General features: G+C 44.1%; 1 protein-coding gene across 3 annotated transcripts in view; it reads right to left on the bottom strand.

The window, feature by feature from the left end:
* The window catches only part of Pacrg (parkin coregulated), a 458578-nt gene that overhangs the window by 208227 nt on the left and 222482 nt on the right, over window positions 1-27869 (bottom strand). For all 3 annotated transcript variants that reach the window (XM_085687467.1, XM_085687463.2, XM_085687473.2), the window contains exon 3: window positions 11933-12104. In XM_085687467.1, the coding sequence (XP_085543593.1) occupies window positions 11933-12104 (172 nt within the window). The remainder of the gene's footprint in view (window positions 1-11932; window positions 12105-27869) is intronic.

The raw sequence follows: 27869 nt of genomic DNA, 5'->3' as shown, positions 1-27869 counted from the left end.
AAGTCTATTCTTCCAGAGACAGTGGGCATCAGGGTGAGCAGCCTTAGCTCTCAGAGAGAAAACTAAGAGAGTTTTGACGACCAAACCTTTACTGAGAATATGCTCACCAACATAAACCAATATTTTTATATACCTGAAACCTCTTAACATTAATTTTTACTTAAAAACCTTTGTACATGTGTCCACGTATATGCACATTCCTGTATATGAACATGGGTGTGTGTATTCCACAGCATGCACGTAAAGGTATCAGGTCAACCTTGCACAATCTGCCCCCGTCTTCTTCTGGTTCCATCTTTTCTCTAGCCAAGGACACTAGGAGTGCAGGCACGCACCACTGTGCCAGGTTTTCCAGAGCTTCTATCTAGGGCTTTAGTCTTAGGTCCTCACGTGTTCCTGGCAAACATTTTATCCAATGAGCCGTCTAACCCAAAAACCTATGAACACCTGATTTTCGACAAGGGAGCTAAAGGTATACAATGGAAGAAGGAAAGCATCTTTAACAAATGGTGCTGGCATAACTGGATGTCAACCTGTAGAAGAATGAAAGTAGATCCATATCTATCACCATGCACAAAACTCAAGTCCAAATGGGTTAAAGACATCAACATTAATCTGACCACTTTGAACCTGATAGAAGAGAAAGTGGGAAGTAGTCTACAAGACATAGGCACAGGAGACCACTTCCTAAGTAGAACCCCAGTAGCACAGACAATAAGAGAATCAATGAATAAATGGGACCTCCTGAAACTGAGAAGCTTCTGTAAAGCAAAGGACATTGTCAGTAAGAAAAAAAGGCTACCTTATAAATGGGAGAAGATCTTTACCAACCCCTCATCAGACAAAGGTCTGATCTCCAAAATATACAAAGAACTCAAGAAACTAGACACTAAAATTCTAATTAACCCAATTTAAAAATGGGGTACTGAACTGAACAGAGAATTCACAACAGATGAACTTCGAATGGCCAAAAGACACTTAAGGTCATGCTCAACCTCCTTAGTGATCAGGGAAATGCAAATCAAAACCACTCTGAGATACCATCTTACACCTGTCAGAATAGCTAAACTCAAAAACACCAATGATAGCCTATGCTGGAGAGGATGTGGAGTGAGGGGAACACTCATCCATTGTTGGTGGGAATGCAAACTTGTGCAGCCACTGTGAAAATCAGTGTGGCGGTTTCTCAGGAAACTGGGAGTTAACCTCCCTCAGGACCCATCAATTCCACTCTTGGGAATATACCCAAGAGATGCTCTATTGTAGCATGAGGGCCGGCTTGTTGGGGTTTCTATCCCACCCAGTACCCCAACAGCCAGCAAGCAACAAAGAAAATCACACACAAGACTCCATAAGGTTATAAACTGATTGGCCCATTAGGTCAGGCTTCTTGTTAACTCTTATAACTTATGTTACCCCATTATTCTTATCTATGTTAGCCACATGGGCTCAGTACCTTTCTCAGTGTGACAGCTTACATGTTGCCTCTTCGGTGGTCTGGACAGGAATGGCAGAGGAACCTCTCTGCTTCCCAGAATTCTCCCAGTCTCTTTGCTCCACCCCTACTTCCTGTTTGGCTTTCCCGCCTATACTGCCTGCCTGGCCAATCAGCGTTTTATTAAAATATGATTGACAGAATACAGATAATTCTCCCGCACCATTTCCCTCTCTTTTTTTTTTTTTAAACAAAGGAAAAATACCCATAATCCATTTGTTGGGAATGTGGGCGTAGTATTTCAGGCTACTTCCTGCTGGTTGGGGGCGCTGATAGTCTTAAGGGGACCTAAAGAAAATTTAGAGTTATAGTCAAGTCCTGACTGAAGTATCCTGGGAGTCTTGATCATCTCAGGCAGCAGTCTTGAATCAGTTCTGGATGTAGAACTCTGTCATCTGGGCCATCTGTTCCTGTCGATTTCTCAGGTGGCCTCCCTTGGTCAAAGATGATTTTTCTTAACTCTGAATAAATCCATAGCCTCTCATTTTCTGTGGAAACAAAAGCAGAATCTCTTCTCCAAAGTAACATACCTTTTGACTTCAGTTTTGAAGCCAAGGTATTTTCAAAATGTCTATCTTGGGTTAGTTCAGCAGCTTTTATAAACAACAGTCCTTTAGCAGCTGTTGCTCCTTCCTCAGCATTCAAACAATTTAAAGAGAGCATAAAAGCATACAGTATGAAGATTCTCTGTGCATTTTCCATCTTTATGTGGCTTTATTTTAACCTCTATTTCTTTTATTTTTACTTTTACTTTTTGAGACAGGATCTTTGTATATCTTTGTCCTGGAATAACACTGTAGACCAGGCTGTCTTTGAACTCACAGAGATCCTCCTGTCTCTGCCTCCCCAGTGCTGGGATTAAAGGTGTATGCTACCACACCTTGAACTCACAGAGATCTGTCTCTGCCTCCCAGGCATTGGGATTAAAGGCGTGTACTACCACACCTTGAGGTCACAGGTCAATCTACCTCTACCCCTTGAAGTCACAGAGGTCAATATGCCTCTGCCTCCCAGGCATTGGGATTAAAGGTGTGTACCACCACACCCAACTACTCTCTTTCTTTCCTTTTTTATTTTTAATGACTTTAACCTTTAGCCTGCATATATTTTTAACACACTGTAAACTCTTTAGAGGTTTTCTTCATCTTTGAACATCTCTTTACTGTATCTCTCTCTCTTTTTTGACCACATGAGTCTTTAAGGAGAGGACTAAAACTGTGGCTTTTACGGCTGGAATTAGCCCATTCCTTAGCTTTCCAACCTCGTGGCTGAGGTACCAGCCAGAGCTGTGTTCACTGCCACAACTCTATGGCGTTTCAAGGTCCTTGTCAGCAAGCAAGCTGCAGCATTCTGCTCACAGACCACACTCAGTCGGACTGCCTGCCTGAAAGAGTCAGAGTTTGTCCTGGCAGGACAGCCCAGAAAGCCGGCATTTTAAAACAGCGCAGCTTTTTTCCTGCTACAGCTGAAAACCCGAAAAGCATGCGTTCAGCTTTTCACCAACAGCATTTAAGTGTTTCGTGGCAGGACCTCTTAATGAGCTGTAAGGTTTTGCAGCTAAGGCTGAGTCAAGAAGCCTCTCTTAGATGAGAGCACTTGCTTGCCTCTAGCAAGCAGAGCAGACCCGAGAAATTGCTGCTACCAAGAAGCCATGCTTTACTCTATTCTTTACCAAACTTTCTCAAGCTTTCTGTGAATTCAGTTATCCACGTGGGCGCCATATGTAGCATGAGGGCCGGCTTGTTGGGGTTTCTATCCCACCCAGTACCCCAACAGCCAGCAAGCAACAAAGAAAATCACACACAAGACTCCATAAGGTTATAAACTGATTGGCCCATTAGGTCAGGCTTCTTGTTAACTCTTATAACTTATGTTACCCCATTATTCTTATCTATGTTAGCCACATGGGCTCAGTACCTTTCTCAGTGTGACAGCTTACATGTTGCCTCTTCGGTGGTCTGGACAGGAATGGCAGAGGAACCTCTCTGCTTCCCAGAATTCTCCCAGTCTCTTTGCTCCACCCCTACTTCCTGTTTGGCTTTCCCGCCTATACTGCCTGCCTGGCCAATCAGCGTTTTATTAAAATATGATTGACAGAATACAGATAATTCTCCCGCACCACTCTATCATACTACAAAAGCATTTGTTCAACTATGTTCATAGCAGCACTATTTGTAATAGCCAGAACCTGGAAACAACCTAGGTGCCCCTCAATAGAAGAATGGTTAAAGAAGGTGTGGAACATATACACATTAGAGTTTTACTCAGCAATAAAAAAAACCCAATGACATCTTGAATTTTGCATGCAAATGGATGGAAATAGAAAACGCTTTACTGAGTGAGGTAACCCAGAGCCAAAAAGAGGAATATGGTATGTACTCTCTCATAAGTGGATTCTAGCCATAATTAAAGGTCTTTGAGCCTATAATTTGTGATCCTAGAGAAGCTAAATAAGAAAGTCAACCTGAAGAAAATCATATAGTTATCCTCCTGGATATTGGAAGTAGACAAGATTGCCAGGCAAAGGGGGGGTGGAGGGGTGGAAGTAAGGGGAGATGGTTAGAGAGAAGGGAGAGGGGAGGATGGGGGATAGCTTGGGGGAATGGGATGGGGAGAGGGAGGAAGGATGGTTATGGGAGCAGGGAGGTATATATCTCAACTAAGGGAGCCATTTTAGGGTTTGCATGAGACTTGATTCTGGAGGGCTTCCCAGGCCCAAGGAGAGGTCCCCAGATTGTTCCCTGGGCAGCAGAGGAGAGGGTGCCCGAACTGGCCTTGGTCCATAACCATACTGATGAATATTTTGCATGTCACCACAGAACCTTCATCTGGCGATGGATGGAGATAGAGACAGAGACACACATTGGAACACTGAACTTAACTCCCTAGGTCCAAATGAGAAGCAGATGGAGGGAGAACGTGAGCAAGGAAGGCAGGATCAGAGGGAACCCTCATCCAACGATGGATGGAGATAGAGACGGAGACCCACATTGTAACACTGGACTGAGCCCCCAAGGTCCAAATGAGGAGCAGAAGGAGGGAGAACATGAAAAAGGATGTCAGGATCGCGAGGAGTGCGTTCACCCACTGATACATGGGGACTGATCTAATGAGAGCTCACCAAGGCCAGCTGGACTGGGACTGAACGAGCATGTGATCAAACCGCATTCTCTGAATGTGGCTGACATGGGGGATGACTGAGAAGTCATTGACAGTGGCACTGGGTCTTGTTTCGTCTGCATGTACTGGCTTTTTGGGATCCTAGTCTGTTTGGATGCTCACCTTCCTAGACCTGGAGGGAGGGGGGGGGGAATGGGAGGGTATTGGGAGGAAACCCTGACTGCTCTTGGGACTGGAGAGGGAGGAGGAGAGGGAGTGGGGGGAATGGGAGGGTATTGGGAGGAGGGGAGAAAGTGGAAATTTTTATAAATAAATATAAAAAATAAAAATTAAAAAAAAAAGAAAGTGGAACTCAAGGGTTCTGCTGTCCCAGTCGTGGGACTGCTTTGTATGATCAGAGTGCCTTGTTTCAGTAGCTGAGGTTTGGAAGGTTTTGTTGTTGTTGTTTTATTATGTTGTGTTTGAGATAGGATCTTATTATGTACCCCTGACTGGCCTGAAGTTTACTGTAGACCAGGGTAGCTATAGATTTACAGAGATCTGTTGGCTTCTACCTCTTGATTGCTAAAATTAAAGGCATGCATCATCTCATCCAAAAAAAAAAAAAAAAAATGAAATGGGTGCTCCTGCCTTTAAAAATGTCTTTTCTAAATGTCTTCGTCATATTTTGTTTAGTAGAGCTGATGTTTAGACCGGGTTTTGTGCTTTACGAGCAAATTTGAAAGTTGATTTTCCAGTTGGCCGTAGCCAATTCCACACTCACTGTCTTTGCTTTGAGCTTCTAGCCCCTTCTTGCTGCCCTCGGGTTTGTCTTTTTAAATCACCGAGGAATGAGTTTTGCCTTATTTGTTGATTTTTGAAGGCTTAGAGCCCAGGGTTTTTTTTTTTTTTTTTGAATTTTGAATCACCACAAAATTATCATGACGCTACTTGTAGCCGTGAACTCTTCTCTGCCAACCGCTTCCACTTAACTCTAGGGGTGGCGACTCCTGGCCACAAGGCCTGTGGACTCGGTGTGTTTTACAGCTCATGGGTCCCCAGCTCTTTATCACTGGGATACAGCGCCAAGGCTGGGTGGGTCCTCCTCTTCTGACATCCTGTCACTCAGCTGTCCGGCTTCAGTGGCAACCAGGCTGAGCTCTACTTACCTTGATGCATAGCCTTTCCCTGTAACATTCAAATGATTCTTCCTTGTTCTTTCCCGTCCTTTCTCCATCCTTTTCTCTCTTTCTTTTTCTCTTTCTTTCCTCCCTCCTTCTCTCCCTCCCTTCTTCTCTCCCTCCCTCCTTCTCTCCCTCCCTTCTTCTCTCCCTCCCTCCTTCTCTCCCTTCCTCCTTCTCTCCCTCCCTTCCTTTCTATCTTTCCTTCCTTTCTATCTTTCCTTCTTTCTTTTGCAAATGTGCTTGGCCTGGACTTCCTGTCACTGTGCGGTGTGAGCTCCTTAGCTATATGGTAAAGGCTGTTTTTCCTCCCAGGACCTCTGCCTTGGTTTCTGTTTGTTGTCCTAATACTTTTCTAGGGAACACCCATCTACAGTTCCGGTTTGGGTCCCACCTTCCCTGCTAATTCTCCTCACTCATCCCTTTCTTACAGACTTGTCCTTCTCCACACTGCCTTTTCACAGGCTGGAGCCCACGCTTATGCTCTTGGTGTTGGGTGGTTGGTGATTCCCTCCAACTCTCTGGAGACAGCTGCTTCCCTTTGGCTTGTGGAGTTTTTCTTACTGCATTCAGTTGAATTATTTGCATGTGAGTTCCTCTCTTATTTAGGAGGTGGTGCTGTAATAATCTCTAGAATTTCAAGACTATCGAACAACATTCTATGAGTTTATTCTGCTTCAGTACTCAATGTGCAGTATTCTTTTCCTCTGGGCATTCAAAGTTACTTCTCCCTGTCTCTCTCCCTCCTTCCCCTGCTCTCTGTCTGTCTCTCTCTCTCTCTTTCTGTATGTGTGTGTGTGTGTGTGTGTGTGTGTGTGTGTGTGTATACTTTGCCCAATGGGCCATCCCTCTCCACCATGCTGTTGCTCTCTAGTTTGCCAAAGCAGGAGACACAGTTGTGGTTACCCATGGCCTCCCCGCTACCCTGGTTCTACTCCCAACCCTCTTCTGAATTTGACGTGCAGAGAATCTTCGCTCACTGTGGCTGCTGTGCTAGGCTGAGATGGATTTTTCTTCACCGTAGACCAAACATTAATCTATAATTCCCAGGTCAGGCTACTAGAGGACTCTTCCATCTTCACCCTTACCCACAACAAAACATCTTTCGATCACTTCTCGCACTTGGTGCTGTGTCACTGACCCCAGGGACATTAAACTAGAACATTCCATTGCTGAGCCTGAGTACTTTGGAGTGTCTAACACAGAAAAGTTCATGAGGGTGGAAGCTGAGAGAAAGGAGCAGAGGCAGCTGGGCCATGAAGCGATTATAGCCAAAGAGGCAGTGGACGCTAATTTGCCTGCTGTAAAGCATGAACCCTTTCTTCTTTACAGCCTATCAAAAGCAGGGTCCTGGTGTGGGAGAATTGTCTGTATTCTATCAATCGTGTATTTTAATAAAATGCTGATTGGCCAGGCAGGAAGTATAGGTGGGTCAACCAGACAGGAAGTAGCGGCAGGGCGATGAGAACAGGAGTATTCTGGGAAAACAGGAAGCTCCCTCCGCCATTCCTGCCCAGACCACCGAAGAGGCAACATGTAAGCTGACAGCTGAAAAAGGTACCAAGCCATATGGCTAACATAGATGAGAATAATGGGTTAATATAAGCTATAAGAGTTAACAAGGAACCTGAGCTAATGGGCCAATCAGTTTATAATCTTATGGAGTCTTGTGTGTGATTTTTCTTTGGGGTTTGCTGGTTGTGGGGTACTGGGCGGGACAGAAACCCCAACAAGCCCCCGCTCATGTTACATATGGCGCCCAGACATGGATAACTGAATCCACAGAAAGCCTGAGAAAGTTTGGGAAAGAATAGAGTAAAGCATGTTTTCTTGGTAGCAGCAATTTCTCAGGTCTGCTATGCTTGCTAGAGGCAAGCAAGCACTCTTATCTAAGAGAGGCTTCCTGACTCAGCGTTAGCTGCAAAACTTTGCAGCTCCTTTAAGAGGTTCTGCCGCGAAACACTTAAACGGTGTTGATGAAAAGCTAAAGGCATGCTTTTCGGTTTTCAGCCATAGCAGGAAAAAAGCTGCGCTGTTTTAAAATGCCGGCTTTCTGGGCTGTCCTGCCAGGACAAACTCTGACCCTTGCACGCAGGCAGTCCAACTGAGTGTGGTCTGTGAGCAGAATGCTGCAACTTGCTTGCTGGCAGGGACCTTGAAACACTGTAGAGTTGTGACGATAAAAATGGCTCTGGTGGTTCCTCTGCCATGAGGCTGGAAAGCTAAGGAATGGGCTGGATCTAGCCGTGAAAGCCACGGCTCTCCATATTGCTTAGTAAATTAAAGGCTCACGTGGTCAGAAAAAGAGAGATATACAGTAAAGAGAGATTCAACGAGGAAGAAAACCTCTAAATGATTTACAATGTGTTAAAAATATATGCAGGCTGAAGGTTAAAGTTCTTAAAAGTAAAAAAGAAAAAAAAGGAGTAGTTGGGTGTGGTGGTACACACCTTTAATCCCAACACAAGGGAGGCAGAGGTAGATTGACCTCTGTGACCTCAAGGTGTGGTAGTATACGCCTTTAATCCCAATGTCTGGGAGGCAGAGACAGATCTCTGTGAGGTCAAGGACAGCCTGGTTTACAGAGTTATTCCAGGACAAAGATGTATACAGAGAACCTGTCTCAAAAAGTAAAAGTAAAAATAAAAGAAATAGAGGTTAAAATAAAGCTGCATAAAGATGGAAAATAAACAGAGAATCTTGATACTGTGTGTTATTATGCTCTCTTTGAATTGTTTGAATGCTGAGGAAGGAGCAACAGCTGCTAAAGGACTGTTGTTTATAAATGCTACTGAACTAACCCAAGATAGGTATTTTGAAAATACCTTGGCTTCAAAACTGAAGTTAAAAGGTATGTTACTTTGGAGAAGAGATTTTGCTTTTGTTTCCACAGAAAACAAGAGGCTCTGGATTTATTCAGAGTTAGGAAAAATCGCCTTTGATCAAAGGAGACCACCCGAGAAATCTCCGGTAGGAACAGATGGCCCAGATGTCTGAGTTCTTCATCCAGAACAGGTTCAAGACTGCTGCCTGAGATGATCAAGACTCACAGGATACTTCAGTCAGGACTTGATTATAACTCTAAATTTTCTTTAGGTCCCCATAAGATTATCAGTGCTCCCAACCAGCAGGAAGTAGCCTGGAATACTACGTCCACATTCCCGAAAAATGGACTATGGGTATTTTCCTTTGTTAAAAAAAAAAAAGAGGGAAATGGTGTGGGAGAATTGTCTGTATTCTGTCAATCATATTTTAATAAAACGCTGATTGGCCAGGCAGGCAGTATAGGCGGGAAAGCCAGACAGGAAGTAGGGGTGGAGCAAAGAGACTGGGAGTATTCTGGGAAGCAGGAAGCTCCCTCCGCCATTCCTGCACAGACCACCGAAGAGGCAGCATGTAACCTGCCCAGCTGAAAAAGGTACTGAGCCGTGTGGCTAACATAGATAAGGATAATGGGGTAATATATGTTATAAGAACTAATAAGTAGCCAGAGCTAAGGGCCAATCAGTTTATAATCTTATGGAGTCCTGTGTGTGATTTTCTTTGGGATATGCTGGCTGTGGGGTACCGGGTGGGACAGAAACTCCATCAAGCTGGCCCCTTCATGTTACAGGGTCCTGAGCAGAGAACAGGAAGAAGAAAATTATATTTCTATTCTTACTTTTCTTTCAGTTTGGAAACCCTAGACCCACTAAGTGCATCCATGTTTCATCTAGGATTATCAATTTTATAATATTTTAATAAAATAAATCCCAGATTTCAGAAATGTACAGAGGCATGGCTCCTACCTCTCTTTTCCACAGTGAGTTAACCCATGTTCGGCCTTCATGGATACTAATTAGAACGGCTGGCTGGTGGTAAAAGTTCAATTATGCCCCTGGATAAAGTCACGATTATACTAACAGTATGGTTTGAAAATAAGGTGCACAAGGCGATTACATGTTCCGCCAGTTATGTACATCAGCCTGTTTCTGTGCCAATTAGCTCCATTCCTGAATCCTACCTGATAGACGCGTTTATGCGCTTGTTTCCCGCCATGAGCTGAAACCCGCAAGATGCTGCACAGTGAGCCAGCATTTCTCCCTGAGATGCTCATCTTTCAGTGACAGGAACCAGGATGGGGAAATGGTGACTGCATCCTGGACAGCCATGCAATGACAGACACCAGGAACAGGCTGTCCTGGCTACTGGAACCTTGGGCTATCCAATTCCTATTTTGTTAATTTCCCCTGACAAACCATGTTTACTGTTTAATAATGTTTCTGCTATCGGGAAATGGCCTCAGGTGTGCCAATTCCATCCACTTTGTCTTCATAATGCAGAGCTTCTTTCCATTTATTTATGGGCTTTCAAATGCAGATCAAACAGATTCTCCCTTTACCCCACGTCACCACTCTCTGATTTGCTTTAACTGTAAAATAATCAAAATATCACATAGGAATGCTCTCTCTACCCCCAGTATCTACACCAATTAAAAAATCACATAGGAATGCTCTCTCTGCCCCCCCACAAGTATCTACACCACTGAAGTATGGAAGCCCCTCAAGGAAGTACCCATCTATCACCCATCTGAAATAGACAGAGCGCCTATTTTAAATTGTAGGACAGAGATCTGGACTTTGGTGCTCTTCTGATGGGTGTGGGAACAAAAGGTCAGACGGTTCCTGGAGAGAACAGTCTGGTTCCTTTTTGTTTCTCTGTGACACTTGTATATCATCTTCTAAGAAATTTCAACTAGAAGTGAACATCTTGAAGCCAAGTGGCCCAGAGGAGAGAACAAATCACAAGCAGGAAAGTCTGAACTACTCAGCCTCTGTCTCGTTCCTGAGGGCCTTGTAAAGAGTCCTTCTGGAGGCTGATGAATAAGAAGAAAGGCATGCTGGCTACTCAGGGCCCATTTGAAGGCCTTTTCTTTACACACAAGGTCATGTTGACCCTTCCTGGGTAGAAGAGGGCTACCATATTACCAGCTCTCCAAAGGTTCAAACCGGTCAAGAAAGTTCCAGAGTTGGCTCTGGGTGAGCAGGGATGAGAGCTGAATGCTGACATCCCAAATCTTAATGCCACTTAGTTACTTCAAATCAACAAAAGATGGGCCATAAGCAAAACCAAGTGACCCAGGCTCTGGGTAGTGAGCCCAGTGAACTCATCTGTTCTCATTCTGGTCACACCATGTGGCTAGAGCACACGAAACCATTAAGGTGAGCCCTGAAATCCCCAAAGCCCAGGAAAGGGCCCTCCAGCCTTGGGGAAGCTGTTGACCTGGATAAGAGCTGGTACAGAACATGAAGGGGAGGCAAGGTCCTTATCACCCTATGCACGTCATGGTGAAGGGTATAGCAAGCCGCACTGGGCCTGGTGGTGTCTGGTGGGAGGAGCAGGCCCAATTCTCCATCTGGAAATAGGTGGACCGGCCTTTCTAATCTTTTGGTGAGCACCAGGCTGGCCTGTGGGGATTCTATTGCCAGCTCTAATAGAAGCCAAGATGATGAGATGGAAAGCAACTAAAAACCTAGCCCAGTGCCTGGAGAGCTCACAGGCCCACCTTGGAAAACCGTGAGGAGGCTGCTTTCAGGTGAGCGGGAGACAGCCAGGCCTGAGCAAACTGTGGAGAGGAAGCATGCTCCCATGTTAGAAAGGGAAACACTAGTGGTCCTTGTCTCCTACAGCCACTGCAGGAACCCACTGTGAATTAGAAGTTCCCTGTGCTAAAAAACTGTTTTCTGCCATCCAGATCCCCAAATTATGACTCCTACTACTTCATGGACACTCAGCAAAACTGTATTTCTATCTAACTTAAAAAAGTAGAGGCGCTATTTAACAAGAACTTGGGGGTTGGGTACAGAACACATGAAAGGTCGCACACATCATCTCCGAATGGACAAGTTAGTGTTTGGACACCATGTCATGACCATGCTGTTTGTCAGATTAGTATGACTCTCCCGCGATTTGTTTTGTTTGTGGTTAAGTCATGGTACAGTATTGGTGAAGACAAATATTTTCAGAGATTGCAGTTGTCTGGCCTCAGAAGTCAATTTATGAAACTTCCCACCAGCCTGGGGATCGTCTCGGTCTGTTGTGTTTTACTGCTTAATTAGCAAGTTGTCAAACGTGGCGGCGTGCGACGCTGAGTGACGCTTTTTACCTGTTCACTTACTTTTTATCGGGATAATGAGCTGGGGAATGACAGGTAGAATCTTGTTCCCCCCGTGTTCCAGCATGTCGTGGATTCCTTGCCGAGCGAAAAACTCATAGGGAAATGTCATTTCACAAAGCCCATCAAAAAACAGAGGCAGGTAATGGTGGTAATCCAGCTTCTCGATTTCTACCTGGAAGCAGAGAGAAGAAACGCCGTGTGAAAACAACGGTGGAGCGGGCTGTGCAGGGCCACCAGGCAGCTCTGTCCCCTGCTTTGGGGAAGAAGACCCTGCAGTCCACCATGGAGGTGTGACTGACCCCCACACCCAGTCACCAGAAGCGTGCCCTATGCCTTTGATCTCTTAGCAATGAGGGTAACATTCTCAACTTTGAAATCTCAACCACGAAGTGCCTTGGTCACATATCATTGGGAGCACATTGTTAATTTATTGATTTTGTTTTTTGTTTTTCCATTTAGACCAAGTTTGATCATGAATGTTCAGATTAGAATTCAAGATAGGTGTGTAAAAACAAAATGAAAGGAAACCCAAATCAGTCTAAATAGATTGATATGTAAATTTCTAACAAGAACCTAATAAGGAATATATATGAATGCCAATAATTGGCCAACAAGGAGATTAGGGTCACCTATGGTTTCCTGGGACTTGGGTGACAGTACAATACTGGTGCCATCAAGAAAACAAGGGAATGAATGATGAATATTTCAACCCTGAGTGAATATTTTAACACATATTGCTTTCCCAGTACAGGGTCAATTTCCTTGTTTCCAAGTCTTTACCAACGTGCCCAGTCTCCTATGATCTCCTATTTAAGTGACCCTGAGAAATGCCCTCCTTAATAGTAGGATGCTTTTCCTCTCGGCCTTTTGGAGGCTACAGGTTCACCTCTGCTGTCCCCACGATGTGGGCGACTGGTAGCCAACAGAGCACTTTCTTCAGGGTCTGGTGGTTCTGAATCTATGTCTATGGTTCCCCAAGCATAGGGTTCACAAATGTAGGAAGAAGACACAAACCTACATGTACTTCATTTGTTAGATTCATTTGTCGATTTACACAGCGTATTTGATTCCAGATGAAGTGCATGGAAAAGCCTCTGAGTAATGGTGGGCCTAAGTTTCTCTGAACATCTCAAAGTGTTTTAGGGGTGGTATTTTGCACACTATGGGAAATTTACTGCTGTATCTCTTGGATACAAAGGTACAATGTTACCTATAATTTTACCTTGTCACCCGATTCATAGTTAATGCTTCCTGTACTTTTTACTTGTATTCTAAAGTATGTATAAAAATCCCATGGTACTGATCACAGTCGTTCTTTGTTACTCAAACTTATACTTTGCCAATTTCTCTTTTCAGAACATTGTACTTGTAGGTATGTTCTATGTAATTACCAACTTTTATATTTTAATATGATCTAAGACTATATTTTCATGTTAACTTAAGTCATTTGCAGGTATAGCTCTGCCTGTTTAACACCTGTCATTTTTATGAGTTCTAGTTTTATTTTTCATATGTTTTTCCTTTCTACTTCCCAGCTTTGTTTGATAGATTTTATTTATTTATGTTGTGTGATTTTGCAAGGACTTTAAAGATAGATCAGCTTGTTTAAACACTATTGTAGCTAGCTTTTCTTTCCCAGGTGTTTCAGATATATACTTTTAGGGAGACAAGGAAGTTAAATGTCTCTTAACAAGATCATTGACATGTCAAATTTTGTGTGTGGGGGGGGAGGAGGATTTCATTTTTCCTTTCCATGATTTGAGGCAACAATACTAAAAATAACAATGGTGCCAGAGTGCATGATGCCAGGAACTATGAACGCTGCATTGGTGTCCTTAACAGGACAATGTTAAAAGATATAACCAGTGTCCCAGTGGTCAATACAGGAAACCTGAGGGGCACAAGGTATCTGGACAGCTAACTCCCTTAAGGTCCACTGAAGCTCATAAGCAATGCTAGAGCTGGGTGGGATTCAAACCCGAGCCATCTGGATGGGAGACGCTGCTGCTGCAGCCTGGTGAATCGCCCTTTGTCCTGTGTCTTCATTATCCACATCACTGCCAATGCAGTTGCATGGAGTCTGATTTAATAATTATCAGCACTGTAACTGAGTGGCCTACAGTGCTGTCCCTCCCTCCCTTCCCTGCTCTCTTCAGCCTTGTGTTTCGAGGGCCTCTCCTACTGCACTTAATGGTGGGAATTGCTTTACCTCTTCCATTTTATAATGTTTCAGTGACAAATATTGAGAACCCACATGACTCTGTTTTCAAAAAGCTGTAAGGAAAATTCATAAAATAACATAGAAGAAGAAGGGAGCAGTTGAAGACAGGGAAAATGTTGAACTACCGAGTGGTGATAATCCTGTCTTTTCCTGACCTGTTTGTCACCTGGCACATGAGCCATTGGCACAGGTCTGCTGCCTCTGCAGTGAACAACACGTGCTCTTGCATGCCGACAACCTTCTTTAAACGTTGTAGGTGCTGCCCTCTAGACTTCTTTCCGTGTGAAACCCACTGCTTGCATGCCTTTTAGGGGCCCATTTTGAGAGCATAAGATTGTTTCTTTTTTTTTTTAAATTTACCTAGGCCTTGGCAAGCCCTCTTGGGTCCACTTAGTATAGGGAGCTTCATGTGTTTTAATATCATTTTACCTGACTTTTGATTTTTCTTTACTATTCTTTCCTCCTTCCCAATTCCTCTTCTTCCATTTCTGTTTCCCCTAAATTTCTCCTAGGAGCAACAGGACCATCTTCACAGTAAAGTGTTTCAAGAGAATCCTCTAGAGTGATGTCTATGGCTCTCTATTTTCACCCTTTCTTTACCCACTTGCCCATTGCATTCCTGATTCCTTTTGATCAAGACCACCAACATCACCTTTCTCTAATCCTCTTGGCCCTCTTCTGATCTCATTAGTATAACACAACAACTCTCCCCATCCTCCCTAGGCCTCCTGTGCCACACAGCATCCCCATGAACTCCCTATCCTCCATAGGCCTCCTGTACCACACAACATCCCCACGAACTTCCCATCCTCCCTGGGCCTCCTGTACCACACAGCATCCCCACGAACTTCCCATCCTCCCTGGGCCTCCTGTACCACACAGCATTCCCACGAACTTCCCATCCTCCCTGGGCCTCCTGTGCCACATCTCCAATGCCAGGTCCCTCTCATTCCTTTGGTGATGGACTCCCACTGCTCCTGGTCAAAGTCCCACAGGGCTTCCCTGACCTGTGCATTCTGTGCCTTCTCCCTTCGGCATGTGCAGTGCCCTGGAGACTTGCTTGTCTTCACCCTTCCCTACTTAGAAACTGTCTTTGGAGGCACAGCTCAGTGGCAAAACCAAAACACTAATGGCATTCAGGGCTGTGGAGAAGACTCAACTGGTAAAGGGAATAACATACAGTCATGATGATCTACTTCAGGTCCTGAAAAAGTCATGTGAAAAGCCAGGTGCAATGCTGTGTGACTGTAATCTCAACACCAGAAGGTCAGAGATAAGGATTCCCATGGCTATTAGCTGTAGATTAATTAGGAACTACAGGGTTAGTGAGAGGCTCTGTCTCAAAAACAAAGGTGGAGAGCATTGAAGAAGACACCTTCCATCAACCTCTGACCTATATAACCATGCTTCTTTGTACAGACAAACACACACACACACACACACACACACACCCCTGAAACATTTCTTTTCCCACAGTTATGGAGATTAGAAATGCAGCATCAGGTGTCAGCATGGCCAGGTTCTGTTGAGGGCTCTCTTCCGTACCTTGGAGAGCATCCTCCCCTTACTCTCACAGGCCATTCTTCTGTGTGTGTGGAGAGTGGGCTCCCAAGCCCCTGTCACTTCTCAGAAGGACACTAACAATTTTATCATTTCCATCTAGGCCCAATTGGATTGGTTTTAGTACCTACACATGGTCAATGGGAATGAAGTGGGGCAGCTCAGTCCATGGGCCACTTTCTTACCCCCAGAGTTCTCTGAGATCAAGTCATTTCGCCTGAGCCATCAGTTCAGGGAGTCCCCTTTGTCATCACTGCCACCACTGCCACCCTCTATGACTTTCTCTCAGCTGTACTAAGTCTCTGGAGTCCTGTCGTTCTGTGAGTTTGCCACTGCTGAGGAGGATATGCTCACAAGAGCCCTTAGACATGGTGGGTGTTGCATTTATTTATTTATTTACTTATTTATTTACTTACTTACTTATTTATTTATTTATTTATTTATTTATTTATTTATTTATTATGTCTTTATTTATGAGTGTGGGCATGCCATGGTGTGCCTGAGGAGGTCAGAGGACAACTTTTGGGGCTCAGTTCTCTCCTTCCATCATGCTGGTCCCAGGGATTAAATCCATGACCCTGGACTTGGCAGCAAGCATCTTTACCTGTTAGGTCATCTTGCTGAGCCCTGGATTTTAACCCTGACCTTTTGAAATCAACTAAGAAGTCGACTGAACTGAGAAACAAGGGTCAGTGATGAGAGCCTATGCTCACCCAAGGCCGGGCTATTACAGGGGTCCAGAGGACGTGGAGTTTTATGTTGATCCTAAAGCAGCAGAGGATGTACACATCCCTGTAGGTTTACATAGTCTATAACTTCATTCTTCACATAAAATGCTTTTGTTCTCTCTGTGGGGACATATCTCATGAACCTGAGCATTTCATGATGATGTGATGAGGTGTTGAGCATCTTAAAAGACAACCAGGATGAAAGACTTCATATTTAGCTTGCAATTCACCAGCTGTCATGTAGGGTGTTCACAGACTGACCTGTGTATGGGCGACAGTTTACGAATGAAGGCCTCTTTCCCACAGGACCTTCAGGTGCAACCACCCTAAAATATGTCCATGACGGCAATGACAAGGTCAGCATTGTAAAAATCTAGATGTTGGGACTCTTCATGATTTGGCTCAAGTCTTGAAAGGGACAATCCCAGAGGTCCCTCATTTATGGTACACAGTGTTGCACCATGACTATGTTATAGAGTGCTTCTAAATTACTGCTCTTTTTGGTTCATTTAGGTTTAAAAATGGCTTTTTACAGTTTATTTAACAACTAATAGCTTTCCATCTATGCAGTTTCCTGATCATAAGGTGACCAGTTTAGTGCTTAAGATAATGTGTATTTCTTAAGAACTACCATAAACTCTCATTTACACATTTGATAATCTTCTTATGGCAGTTTATGAAATCCAGAAGTAGGAGAAACTGTTTGGACTTGGACAGAGCCAAAGGCTGTGCTGAACACAAGGTTAAAGCCACAGGTGCCTCACTGGTCAGTAACCCCTTGGACGTTAACCTCAGAGGTGTGAAGTGTTCTGCGCATGAAATCCTCTTCTGAATCCATGAAAACATTGTAAAGATCACAGTGCTTACACTGCTGGATGTCCAAGAAATCTAGTGACCTTTGGCTAAAAGCAATAGAACTTTATCTCCCTTAGCCTATCAAAAATCAATATTTCGTCCCCATAACAGATGTGTCTCAATAATGCCACACTGAATGGTAAGAAAAACGCTATGGGTAAAAACTTCTGGGACATTCCGACCAGAGGCTACACCCTTTCTCATGCTTTCATCAATTTAGCAAAGAGAATACAGAAAATATCTGCTGTTATAACCCATATAATAATTCCTGAGGACACTACTCAGAATCACAAGCTAATATGTCAGGGCGCCATTAGCTATGAATGTATTATGGACTTACATATACTTACTATGACATTTCTAAGGCAAGGCTTTTAAAGTGTTCTCTACCCAGAGGCAGCCACTAACTTGTTACAAGAGGCCTTACACAGTCTCTAGGTGTTAAATGCTGTCTGTAGATAATGTCTAAAACCCATTTCACACACATGGGTCCTGTCTTTAATGTGTATAGACACAGTCACGGTGAACACTTAAAATTATTTCAGCCATTTTATGTTTCCGCTATATTAAATATACAACAAAGACATACATGTTGACTCTGGAAACGTTTGAACATGCCACGTGCACCTGGCAGCAGGAGGATGGTAGACAAGGCCGAGATGAAGTCATAAACTGCCAAAAAATCTAAATCATGAAACAGAGCGTCCTAACAACACAGATAGAAAATGGGCTGAGTTCAGGAGATCCTTGGGTGCTGGAGATGAGGATGGAATCCGTCACAGAGGTAAGTGGGGGGCTCTAGTTAGTGACAGGCGGCCTCAGGAAGGATCAGCCCCAGGCTGAGACCCGGTGCTGAAAACACAGCATGCCAAGAGAAGGGACCTGGGCAGGAATGCCTGCGCAGTCAAGAAACTCCAAGGCTGCTTCCCTGGTGAAAAGCGGACCAGAAGGCATCTTTCTCTCATTTACAGAAACAGAAAGATAACTTGATGGGAGACTCTCAGTGGAAAATAAATCTCTGAGAAATAGAAGCCCAAAGAACGTAAAGGCTAGAAATTAAATCTCAGACAATAGTGATGACATCACAGGGCCCAGACACCAACAAATGGAAGAGCATCATCACCTACATAATGTGGGGGACAAGGGGCTGTCACTCGGAAAGCCAGCTCCTGCTGTCACCAATCACTATGGTGACAGAGTGACCCCCAACTGCTCACTGGCTTGTGGGTGTGGGAGTGAGTGAGTGTTGGGGCTGGCAACGTGAAATAAGAGAGTGAAATATGGAAAGGAAATATGGAAAGGGACACTTCAAAATGCCCTTTAGAAAAGTGACGAGGCTACAGAGATGCCTCAGTGGACCAGTGCATGTGAAGACCCGAGTTCAGATCCCAGGAACCCATGCAAAGCCACATGTGGTCAGGGCATCTGTAATCCAGCATGCCTACAGGGATATGTGGGGTGGAGACAGCAGAATTGCCGGAAGTTCACAAGCCAGCTAACCCCCTTGACATACGCAATGGTGAACACAGAGATCCTGTCTAAAGTGAGGCAGAAGGGCACAGCTGCTACCAGAAGTTGTCCTCTGAGCTTCATATAGTGGAGCATGGCAGATGTACTCACTCACCTGAATACGCACATGCACTCACGCCAAACACACACATGCATCACACACAAATATAAAGTAAAAATACAGGAAAATGACACGTGCTAGGAAGAAATAAAAGTATCCTTCATGTAAAAGCTCTGAAGCTGGGTAGAGGAATGGAGTAGCCTCTGGTAAGGAGAGGACTGGGGATCTGAATCACGTGACTGGAGCAGCAAGCAAGGTGTGAGGGAAGTGCCAAACTCAGAGAGGTGGCAAAGAGTGGTTGAACCTTCCTAACTCCGGGGAGGTACCCAGCAGCAGGGAGAAGGCAGGGAAAGCAATTTTTAAAGAAGTCGTGGCTGAGAAACTTTGTAAATACAGAAAGATGCATGTGCTCAGATGAAGGATGCAGTCTAGACAGTTTAAAGGGAAACCAGAAAACTCCAAAGGCAAAGACAGACTTTAGATAAAGGATCAAAATTAAACTCAAGTCATATTAACATAAGAGAAACCAAGAGATGGTACAAATTCTTAGAATATTCTGAGAGAACAAAAGCCTTCCCACCACAGTGCAGCCCAGTGGAGTTGCTACCAAAAACCAGGAGAAATTCACAGGACTGGACCAGCATGGAGGGCATTGCTCTAATCCATGGCTTATCAAAGGATGCTTTTCTAAGATTGGAAGGATACAGGAAACGACGATATACTAAAGGCACTGCTGAGAAGTTGGCAAGCGAGAACAACCACAGGCTACACATCCGTTAGGAGTCACCAGGAAGTGGAGCCTGACGCTGGGACAGCTACAGTGGGGATCAGAGGAGAACACAGTCAAGTCACGGCCAGTCCTGACAGCAATGGCGATGAAGGCAGCCATTGACTGACCACCTTTGTACCCAGTAATCATGCTAAAATGCAAGGATCTCTTGAAAAACAGAAACATAGTCACCTCCCACGAGAACAGGATGGAGAAGAGGGACGGAATCAAGCTCTAGAAACCCAGCAGGAGGCCCATGAAACAGTTCTACCTGGGGAGAGACAGGCAGTGAGGACATGTGAGATTGGGCTAAATATAGAAACGAAGACGTGTGGTGGGTCAAGCAGGTTCTCACCAGGCAATCCTTGTTATGTATTAGTTTATAGTGGGTGCATTCAAGATGGAAGGTGGGAAATAGGAGGCAGGATAAGAACTGAGGGGGAAGAATTACTTTATAAAAACATATCATATATATGACATATGACATCTATATACAATAATATAATATATGTATACACAAGAAATATATATCATATATACTATATATAACAGCATACTTACGCTGTCTATATGCTGTCAAAATCACACACACACATCATTTTGACAGATTTTTACCAAATAAATGCTTCACAGATATGGTATCAGGTTATATCCCCATAAGCAATATGCCAGTACCTGTGTTTCTATTGCTTATCCAGAGAGAATGCTGTCAGAGGCTGATTCTTAAGGACATCCGAGATAAAAATGGCATTTCAGTGTGGCTTTTACTTCCATTTCTCTCTCTGTGAGCATGACCACCTTTCAAAGACATTCCTGAAATCCATTTGTAAACTGTCTCCTGTGAATCATATTTCCATATTCTTTGCGATTTTTCACTATGAACCATTGGTTCCCCGCCCCCCCGGGCCTTTTGTTTCTGGGGTGGAGCACAGTGGTTTGTATGTGGAGGGACATCTTGTTTATCTTTTGCTAACACAGCCATTGTTATGTTGCTGAAAAATTCCAATCATTTCGGTGTCCTGAAGTTTGAATTATCATTAGAAAGAGTTGTCTCCAATTTTGTGCCATAAAGGATATAGCCATTTCCATTTAAATCATGAATATATTGGTGACTTTTCTGGTGTGAAGTATAAGACTCTCTTTCAGCTATGGTTCCTCTCCAGCTGGTACCCAGATGTCCAGCGCATGTACAGAAGTTCTACACTTACAGAAAAGTCCTTCCTGGCTTCCTCTTCTCTCCTCAGCTTGACCACTGTTCATGAACCAGTAACCCTTTTATTCAGTTCTGAAAACCACCCAATAGCTGTTAACCTCTCGTAGGATTCACACATTTTTATTATTAGAATAGTTTCCTTTTTAAGTTTTTTTAAAAATATAAAACCTTGAAATACATTTGAGATGTAAGTTTCACTTTGAGAATCTACACATAATTTCAAATTTGACAATTACAGAAGATGTATTCTTTGAAAACACATTCCAAATATTTTTGTAAGTTAAATAAGTACTGAGTCATAAGAGTCTGAAGGAACCCAAAAACATCTGTCCTGAATGTCGTATTCTCTAAAGAAAATTAAACAAAATAACACTTAGTAAGGCAAAAGCCCAACTTCCAATCCTCACAGATTTAGGAATTTAGAAATTTTTTGAATTACTCATAAATCAACGAGAAAATCACTACAGAAATAAAAACATTTGAAGCACTGAATTACAATGAAATTATTTAACCCACTTGCAGAGATGTCTTTTAAGAAAAGGACAAATAAAAGACAGCAACACAACCACCGTGTGAGCCCCAGCTCAATGCTGTAGCCTCTGAAGACAACTGAACAATATGAAAATCAAGATTCTAACAGTATATTAAAAACCAGGCCCCATGGATAAAATGCTAGGACATCACAACATTGTATTTGTGTTCGTAGACAAAATCTGAAGGAAAATGCATGCACAAACATGACACTCTATGGTGAAGCTTTGAAGACAGTCTCTGTTACTTTACCCAGCGTTGTAGAGGTTCTTGCTAATAAAACAAGACAAGAAAAAAAAATGATCTTGAAAGTATGTAAGAGAGAAAGAAAACTGTTCAGCGTTGAGGCTAATATGGCTGACCACAGGGCACATTCAGGGAAGGTACGAACACTGCCAACCAGGGAGAGAGCACAGAGTAATGGCTGATTACAAACTGTTGTACCAAAGAGGGCAGCAATCCCATATGTGATTAAAGCATATTTAGAAAATCCTTTTCCAGAAGTTTACAATAGAAATAAATAACGAAATGAGTTTATTAAGAAATAAAATTAATATTTGATATGTAAGATTTAACAGAGACAATTAATTAATTACTGGTAAGTGTAAAAGCCAGACAAGAGAGATCTTCAGGGATCAGTGACATTGACCAGGCTCTTAAATGGATAGACAGAAACTTCCAAAATTGCATTCTGTGGCAATTCCTCACTGCCTGAATGGTCACTGTATACAAATACTGATTGCCCTGTCTAGGTGGAGGATATTAATTATGGAGTCACAAATCTGGACATGGGCTAAAAAATCAAATTACTTTATACAATAACCTTATTTTAAGTTTTTGTCAAAAATGCTACCAAGACAGTTAAAGGTCAGTTGTAAGCGGATCTTGAATTTATTCACACTTAACCTTTATTATCAAGAAATTTTATGTTCATAACTGTGGCAGTCAGTGAGTAATAAATAAGCGAGCACCCCATGTTCTGCGGCTTCAAAGCTTCCTACTCTCCATCACTTGCCAAAATGTTAAGGTTAAGGAAATTTTTAAAAACTTAAAATTAGCATTTATTTTAACCAAAGAGAAATACCAAGGGGCAAAATGTATATAAAAATACATTTTTAGAGTTTATCTTCCCCTTTATCACATTCCTGATCAATGCTAAAAACCACACTCTCTGGAGAGATGCGGGGGGGGGGGGCTCTCTGGGGGTAGCAGAGTCCATAAAACAAAACAGGCCTGGAACGTCTCAGCGAAACTTCAGGAACTGAAAGGAAGACACTATTTGTGGCTCTAGCCACTGGTATTCATTGCAGAACTTGTCAGTATTTACTGAAAAACTGTCCTTCAATGCAGCAACATACAGCTGATTTCAATACACCCAGTCACAGAAAGAGAACAAAAGAGGTTAGCTCAGGTGGAATGCCCTAAGGTCACATCAAGAAGGACCAGCTGTGGGGCTGGAGAGATGGCAGCTCTTCCAGACGTCCTGAGTTCAATTCCCAGCAACCACATGGTAGCTCACAACCATCTGTAATGAGATCTGGCGCCCTCTTCTGGCATGCGGGTATACATGGAGGCAGAATGTTGTATACATAATAAATAAATAAATCTTTTTTTTTTTTTAAAAAAAAAAAAAAGAAGGACCTGCTGTGTGGGGCAGTAGTGGTCTGTCCCCCAGCCAGCGGACTGGCCATGCATTTGACAGACGCTAGTTAGCATTCATTTGCATTATTTGTAATCAGGATTTCTTCTGTCTCTTAGTTAGGAAACTAAAGTAAAAGTTAAAAATAAGCCAATCACAGAAAGTAGCATAGTAAATGTTTAGATGCCCGAGTGGAGCACACAACAAAGATGCCTAGGAAGAGGCCGTGCTCAAGAGAATGAGGAATAACTACGGAATGGTGTGAGTGGAAGAAAGTGTCATCAGGTGGGGGACTGCATCCAGACTCAGATGGGAGACAGTCAGTTCTGGGCAAGGGCCCTCAGAAAGGCTGCTGGAAGCCAGCCAGAGCTTAGCAAGGAGACAGTGTCTGGTTTGGGCGAACGTCACCTGGGTTGGGGTGACCTGTCAGGCAGTTCCAAAGAGACAGGAGGGCCTCTGTGTCAGGTGGACACAGGACTAGACATCTCAGAGAAGGTCAGAGATGATGTAATAAGTGTGTGGTTATAGGGGTCACCAGTGGGGGGTCATAGGAAGATCAGAGTTCAGGGGTCAATGTCTGAGCTTGAGTAGTCAATGGAAATTCAGATGTGAAGCCACAATAGCCTGAATCATGGTCAGGATCTCTAACACAGACAAGAAAGTCATGACAAAAAAGGATGTCTGTCTGTCTGTCCGTCTATCTAACTATCCATCTCTATCTATCATCTGTCTATCATCTACCCATCTATCTATCTCTGTCTATCTTTCTATCTAGATATCTATCATCTATCTATCTATCTATCTATCTATCTATCATCTATCATCTATCATCTATCATCTATCTATCTCTATCTACCCCCCTCTATGTTTGTCTGTCTGTCTGTCTGTCTATCTATCTATCTATCTATCTATCTATCTATCTATCTATCTATCTATCATCTATCTATGCCTGATGAGCAGCATCAGGGCATGCAGACCTCCATCCTCCATCCCTTCCTCCCAAGTACTGCAGCACCACCACACCCAGGGAGAGATCCTGGAAATCCCCAGAGCTGGAATCCCCAGGCCTCTGAGCACCATCCTTTGTGGGTCTTGGGATTGTCCCATGTGACACCAGCAGGTGTTAGATGGGCACAGCAGGTGAGAACTCCGAGAAGATGCTGTTGCTCAGAATATTGTCACAGCTCTATCAATTCACATTCCATTTTCTTCCATTCTAGTAAGAAGCCGCATTTTGGCATTTGTAGACGGCTCATGGCTTGTGTCCTCTGTGACTCTAAGTAGATTACCTATATGCTCCTCTTCAAGCTACAAAAGTCCAACTTAATGGGTCGTTTAGGTGCATGGGACAGCTCAAAAAGGTGGCACAGATGGTGGAGCCATTGTGAAAGCTTGTTAGGAGGTGTGCCAGTCAATTACAGAGAGCATGCCAGTTACTGTGTCTGGCAGGTTGCTGATGGGCAAAATGGGTCCTCAGAAACCAACTCTGCATACAAGATGGGAGGGGCACGGGCTCTGAGCTCTCCTCTGTTCCTAGATACAGTAAGCTCATGGGCCAGCTAATCACTCCATGTCTCAGTTTCCACATCTGTAAAATGGGGCAATCATGGCATTTTCTCCCTGGGACTGCCGAGAGTTAAATCGGACAAAGGCTGAGATTGCGCATTTGTCTGACAGAAAGGATGGAGAAATGATAGCTACGGACACGACCGTGGAGACTCTGACTGCTGCTTCTCATTGTGTGCCTGGCTGCCTCCACCTTAGGGTAGGGGTGTTTGTGTGGCAGTGAACACCATGACCAACAGCACGCTGGGGAGAGAAGGGTTTATTTGGCTTTCACTTCCATATCACTGTTCATTATCAGAGGAAGTCAGGACAGGAACTCAAGAAGAACAGGAACCTGAAGACAGGAGCTGATGCAGAGGTCATGGAGGAATACTGCTTACTGACATGCTCCTCATAACTTGCTCAGTCTGTTTTCCTATAGAACTCAGGACCACTAGCCCAGAGATGGCACCACCCACAATGGGCTGGGCCCTCCTCCATTGATCACTAATTTAAAAAATGCCCTATAGACTTGCATACAGCTCCATCATATGGAAGCAGTTTATCAACTGAGGCTCCTCCCTCTCGGATGACTTCAGCTTGTGTCAAGCAGACATAAACCACCCAGCACAGCTTCCGCAATGGAAAACATCAGCTTAGTTTCCATACTCCAGAAGGCCTGACAATTTTAGCCACTAGAGAAAATATTCTCTTTTCAGTGTGCCAACATTTTCATAGATGTTCTGATGGTGCCCAGCCCTGCTGTTGACAGCCAGTGAAGGGTAGAGGTCACTTGTGAAGGACACGCGCTATAGCCCAGGGAACTTACAGGGCAAAGTGGCAGGCACCAGCATCTGCCAGTGATGTAGGGGTCTTTGAAGCAGGTCAAAACACCCCAATCAAAACTCCCATTCTTGAAGGTTTTCAGGGAGCAGCAGTAAACCTAGGGAATAAGAATGTGAAATGCAGGAGATCACATCCTTACTATAGTAAAGTACTTCATAAAGTTTGTTTGGAATTAAAAACAAGTTCATGTTCATAGAAGACTACAGCTATGTTCTAAACTGATTACAGAAAAACACAAAGTTAATGGGCCACATATGTTAATAAGGGCATTTGCTAATGTGTAAAAATGCAGTCAGTTCTCTGTCTAGAGGCATTTCTGCCTTCAGCGCTTAGCTGTGGGCCCCACGTCTCACGGCACTTTCTACGGTGCAGTATTAATCATCACGCTCTCTGGATGCTTTGGGATTGTACGCCAGGAGCACATGGGGAGATAGGGTCAGCACAAAAGTTTGTAGTCCTGGAGATGGAAATGCTAAAGAGTTTGGGGAATGCTGCTATATTTCCTCTGTTTGAGTATTCGTCTCGAGATATAGACTCTCCCTGACACAGTGGCTATTTCTTCAGCGCACAAGAAGGAACACATCTGTGTGCAGCAAGCCCTGAGGTATTCGGTGTTCTCTGCTCTCTAGAACCCCACCTCTAGTTCCCTCCGTCACCCCTTCCCCCTGCTCATGAGTTCTCTAAACTGTGCTTAAATTTGGTTAAGAGTTTTTCCTTGGCCCTTAAGTATATCTGGCTGGGCCCATTGTGACCCTTCAGGAAAAACCCAGTGGGGAATCACCACCTGCTTCTTCCATCCTGGCTAGGACTGCTTCACCTGTGGTAGTGACCACAATGGCCTCATCTGGGTGTCTATCAATCTCCACTGGGAAGACAGCTACTTATTAAGGTTTTGTGGTATAATGAGCAGCTGAGATCCACACTGTGAGCTCCACATGTGATGGTGCTTCAGTGTCCCCATCCCCCCAGGTCTCCTTCTCCAACTCAGTCAGCCTTCCTGTCCTCTCTGGGGAGGGAAAGGGGATCCGTGCGTCATTTATGCACATTTCCAGCAGACACTTATTTACTTCTTTATTTATTTGTTTATTTGTTTGTTAATTATATTTTGGCAGCACTGGGGCTCGACCCTGGGGTTCTATGCATGTGAGGCAAGTCTTCCCACACTAAGCTCCACACAGCCAGTCCACTTATGACGACTACGGACATGAATTTGCTTACATCCTTGCCTTGCTGCACCGTGAGCACCGGAAGGCATGTTCGCTCATCGTTTCCATCAGCACCTTCACAGGAACCCATCGTACAAGCTACCTTGCACTTGGCAAATGGTTAGATCACCAGATTTTCAGAAGACCTCCCCAACAGGAGCTCATTCATTTTCCAGGGTGTGGTCTAATCTCCCTTCGAAGACCAGCATGTCCATGGACCTCGGCCATGAAAGCCCCTCCACTGTCTATGAGCAAGGGTGGTGACTAAGTCCTGACCATACACCCTTGGCTCTCAGGCTGTTCCCAGGTTCCCCTTCCAGCTTCTCTATGATATTCCCTTTATGTCCTATACTCCAGTTGCACAAACAGCCCTCGCTGCTGACTGTGCCTGGACTTCTGGAAGGCTTTCCCACTTTTCTCCATTCCCTGTGGATTCTTACACATCACCACAGGTCAGATCACAGGCGCCCACCTCCTCCCTGTCTCTGTGTAACTTAGCTATATGACCTTGCACATGTCACATTTGGATTCCTCATTCTAAAGCGGATGTTAGCAGTACACACTTCAACCGTCTTCAGTAAATAACACAACTGGCTCATTCATGGAACCCTCTAAGCAGTGACCAGCACATGCTCACCATCATTACTAACACTTTACTATAATAGCATTAGACACATTCTAATTACATGAGCAATCAATGAATGTGTACTCAAATATTTACCTGGACTCCAGCAGGAATTAAGCCTCCTGTTGCCTTTCTAGTTGGAGCAGAGAAGCAGGAATAGAGACTCCCAGACACAGGGGGCTCCGTCGGAGCAGGAGAGAGAAGGCAAGCCAATGACCAGCATCATACTCCCCAGATCCTGTGCACAGGGTGGAGGTTGCTCGCATGTGCATACCTCATGCATGGACATGTACCTGTGCGTACACATGAGCGATGCAGACAGGGAGACTGAGGAAAACTAGAGGGTACCCAAGTATGGTGGCAGAGGCCAATGACGGTTATGGTACTTTGTTTCTCAGGGAATGGGCCAAGAACGTTTCACCTACGAGACTGGTGGTGCCCATGCCAAGTCAGGGACAATGCGCCACTTTGTTAGGTCATCAGCACGAGTGTGAGGCAGGCTTTGCAGTCAGCCACGCTTCAGTAACATCGTCAGGTATCTTCAATGCTGGAAGAACAGATGAAGGACCAGCTCCAGCCAAGGAAACTCTAGCCTTGGACACAGCATTCACCCAAGACCCACATGAAATG

The sequence above is a fragment of the Myodes glareolus genome, chromosome 1, assembly GCF_982192425.1.
Source record: "Myodes glareolus chromosome 1, mMyoGla1.1, whole genome shotgun sequence".
In the NCBI taxonomy this organism is placed as follows: domain Eukaryota; kingdom Metazoa; phylum Chordata; class Mammalia; order Rodentia; family Cricetidae; genus Myodes; species Myodes glareolus.
This window is presented reverse-complemented; position numbering and strand designations above follow the sequence as displayed.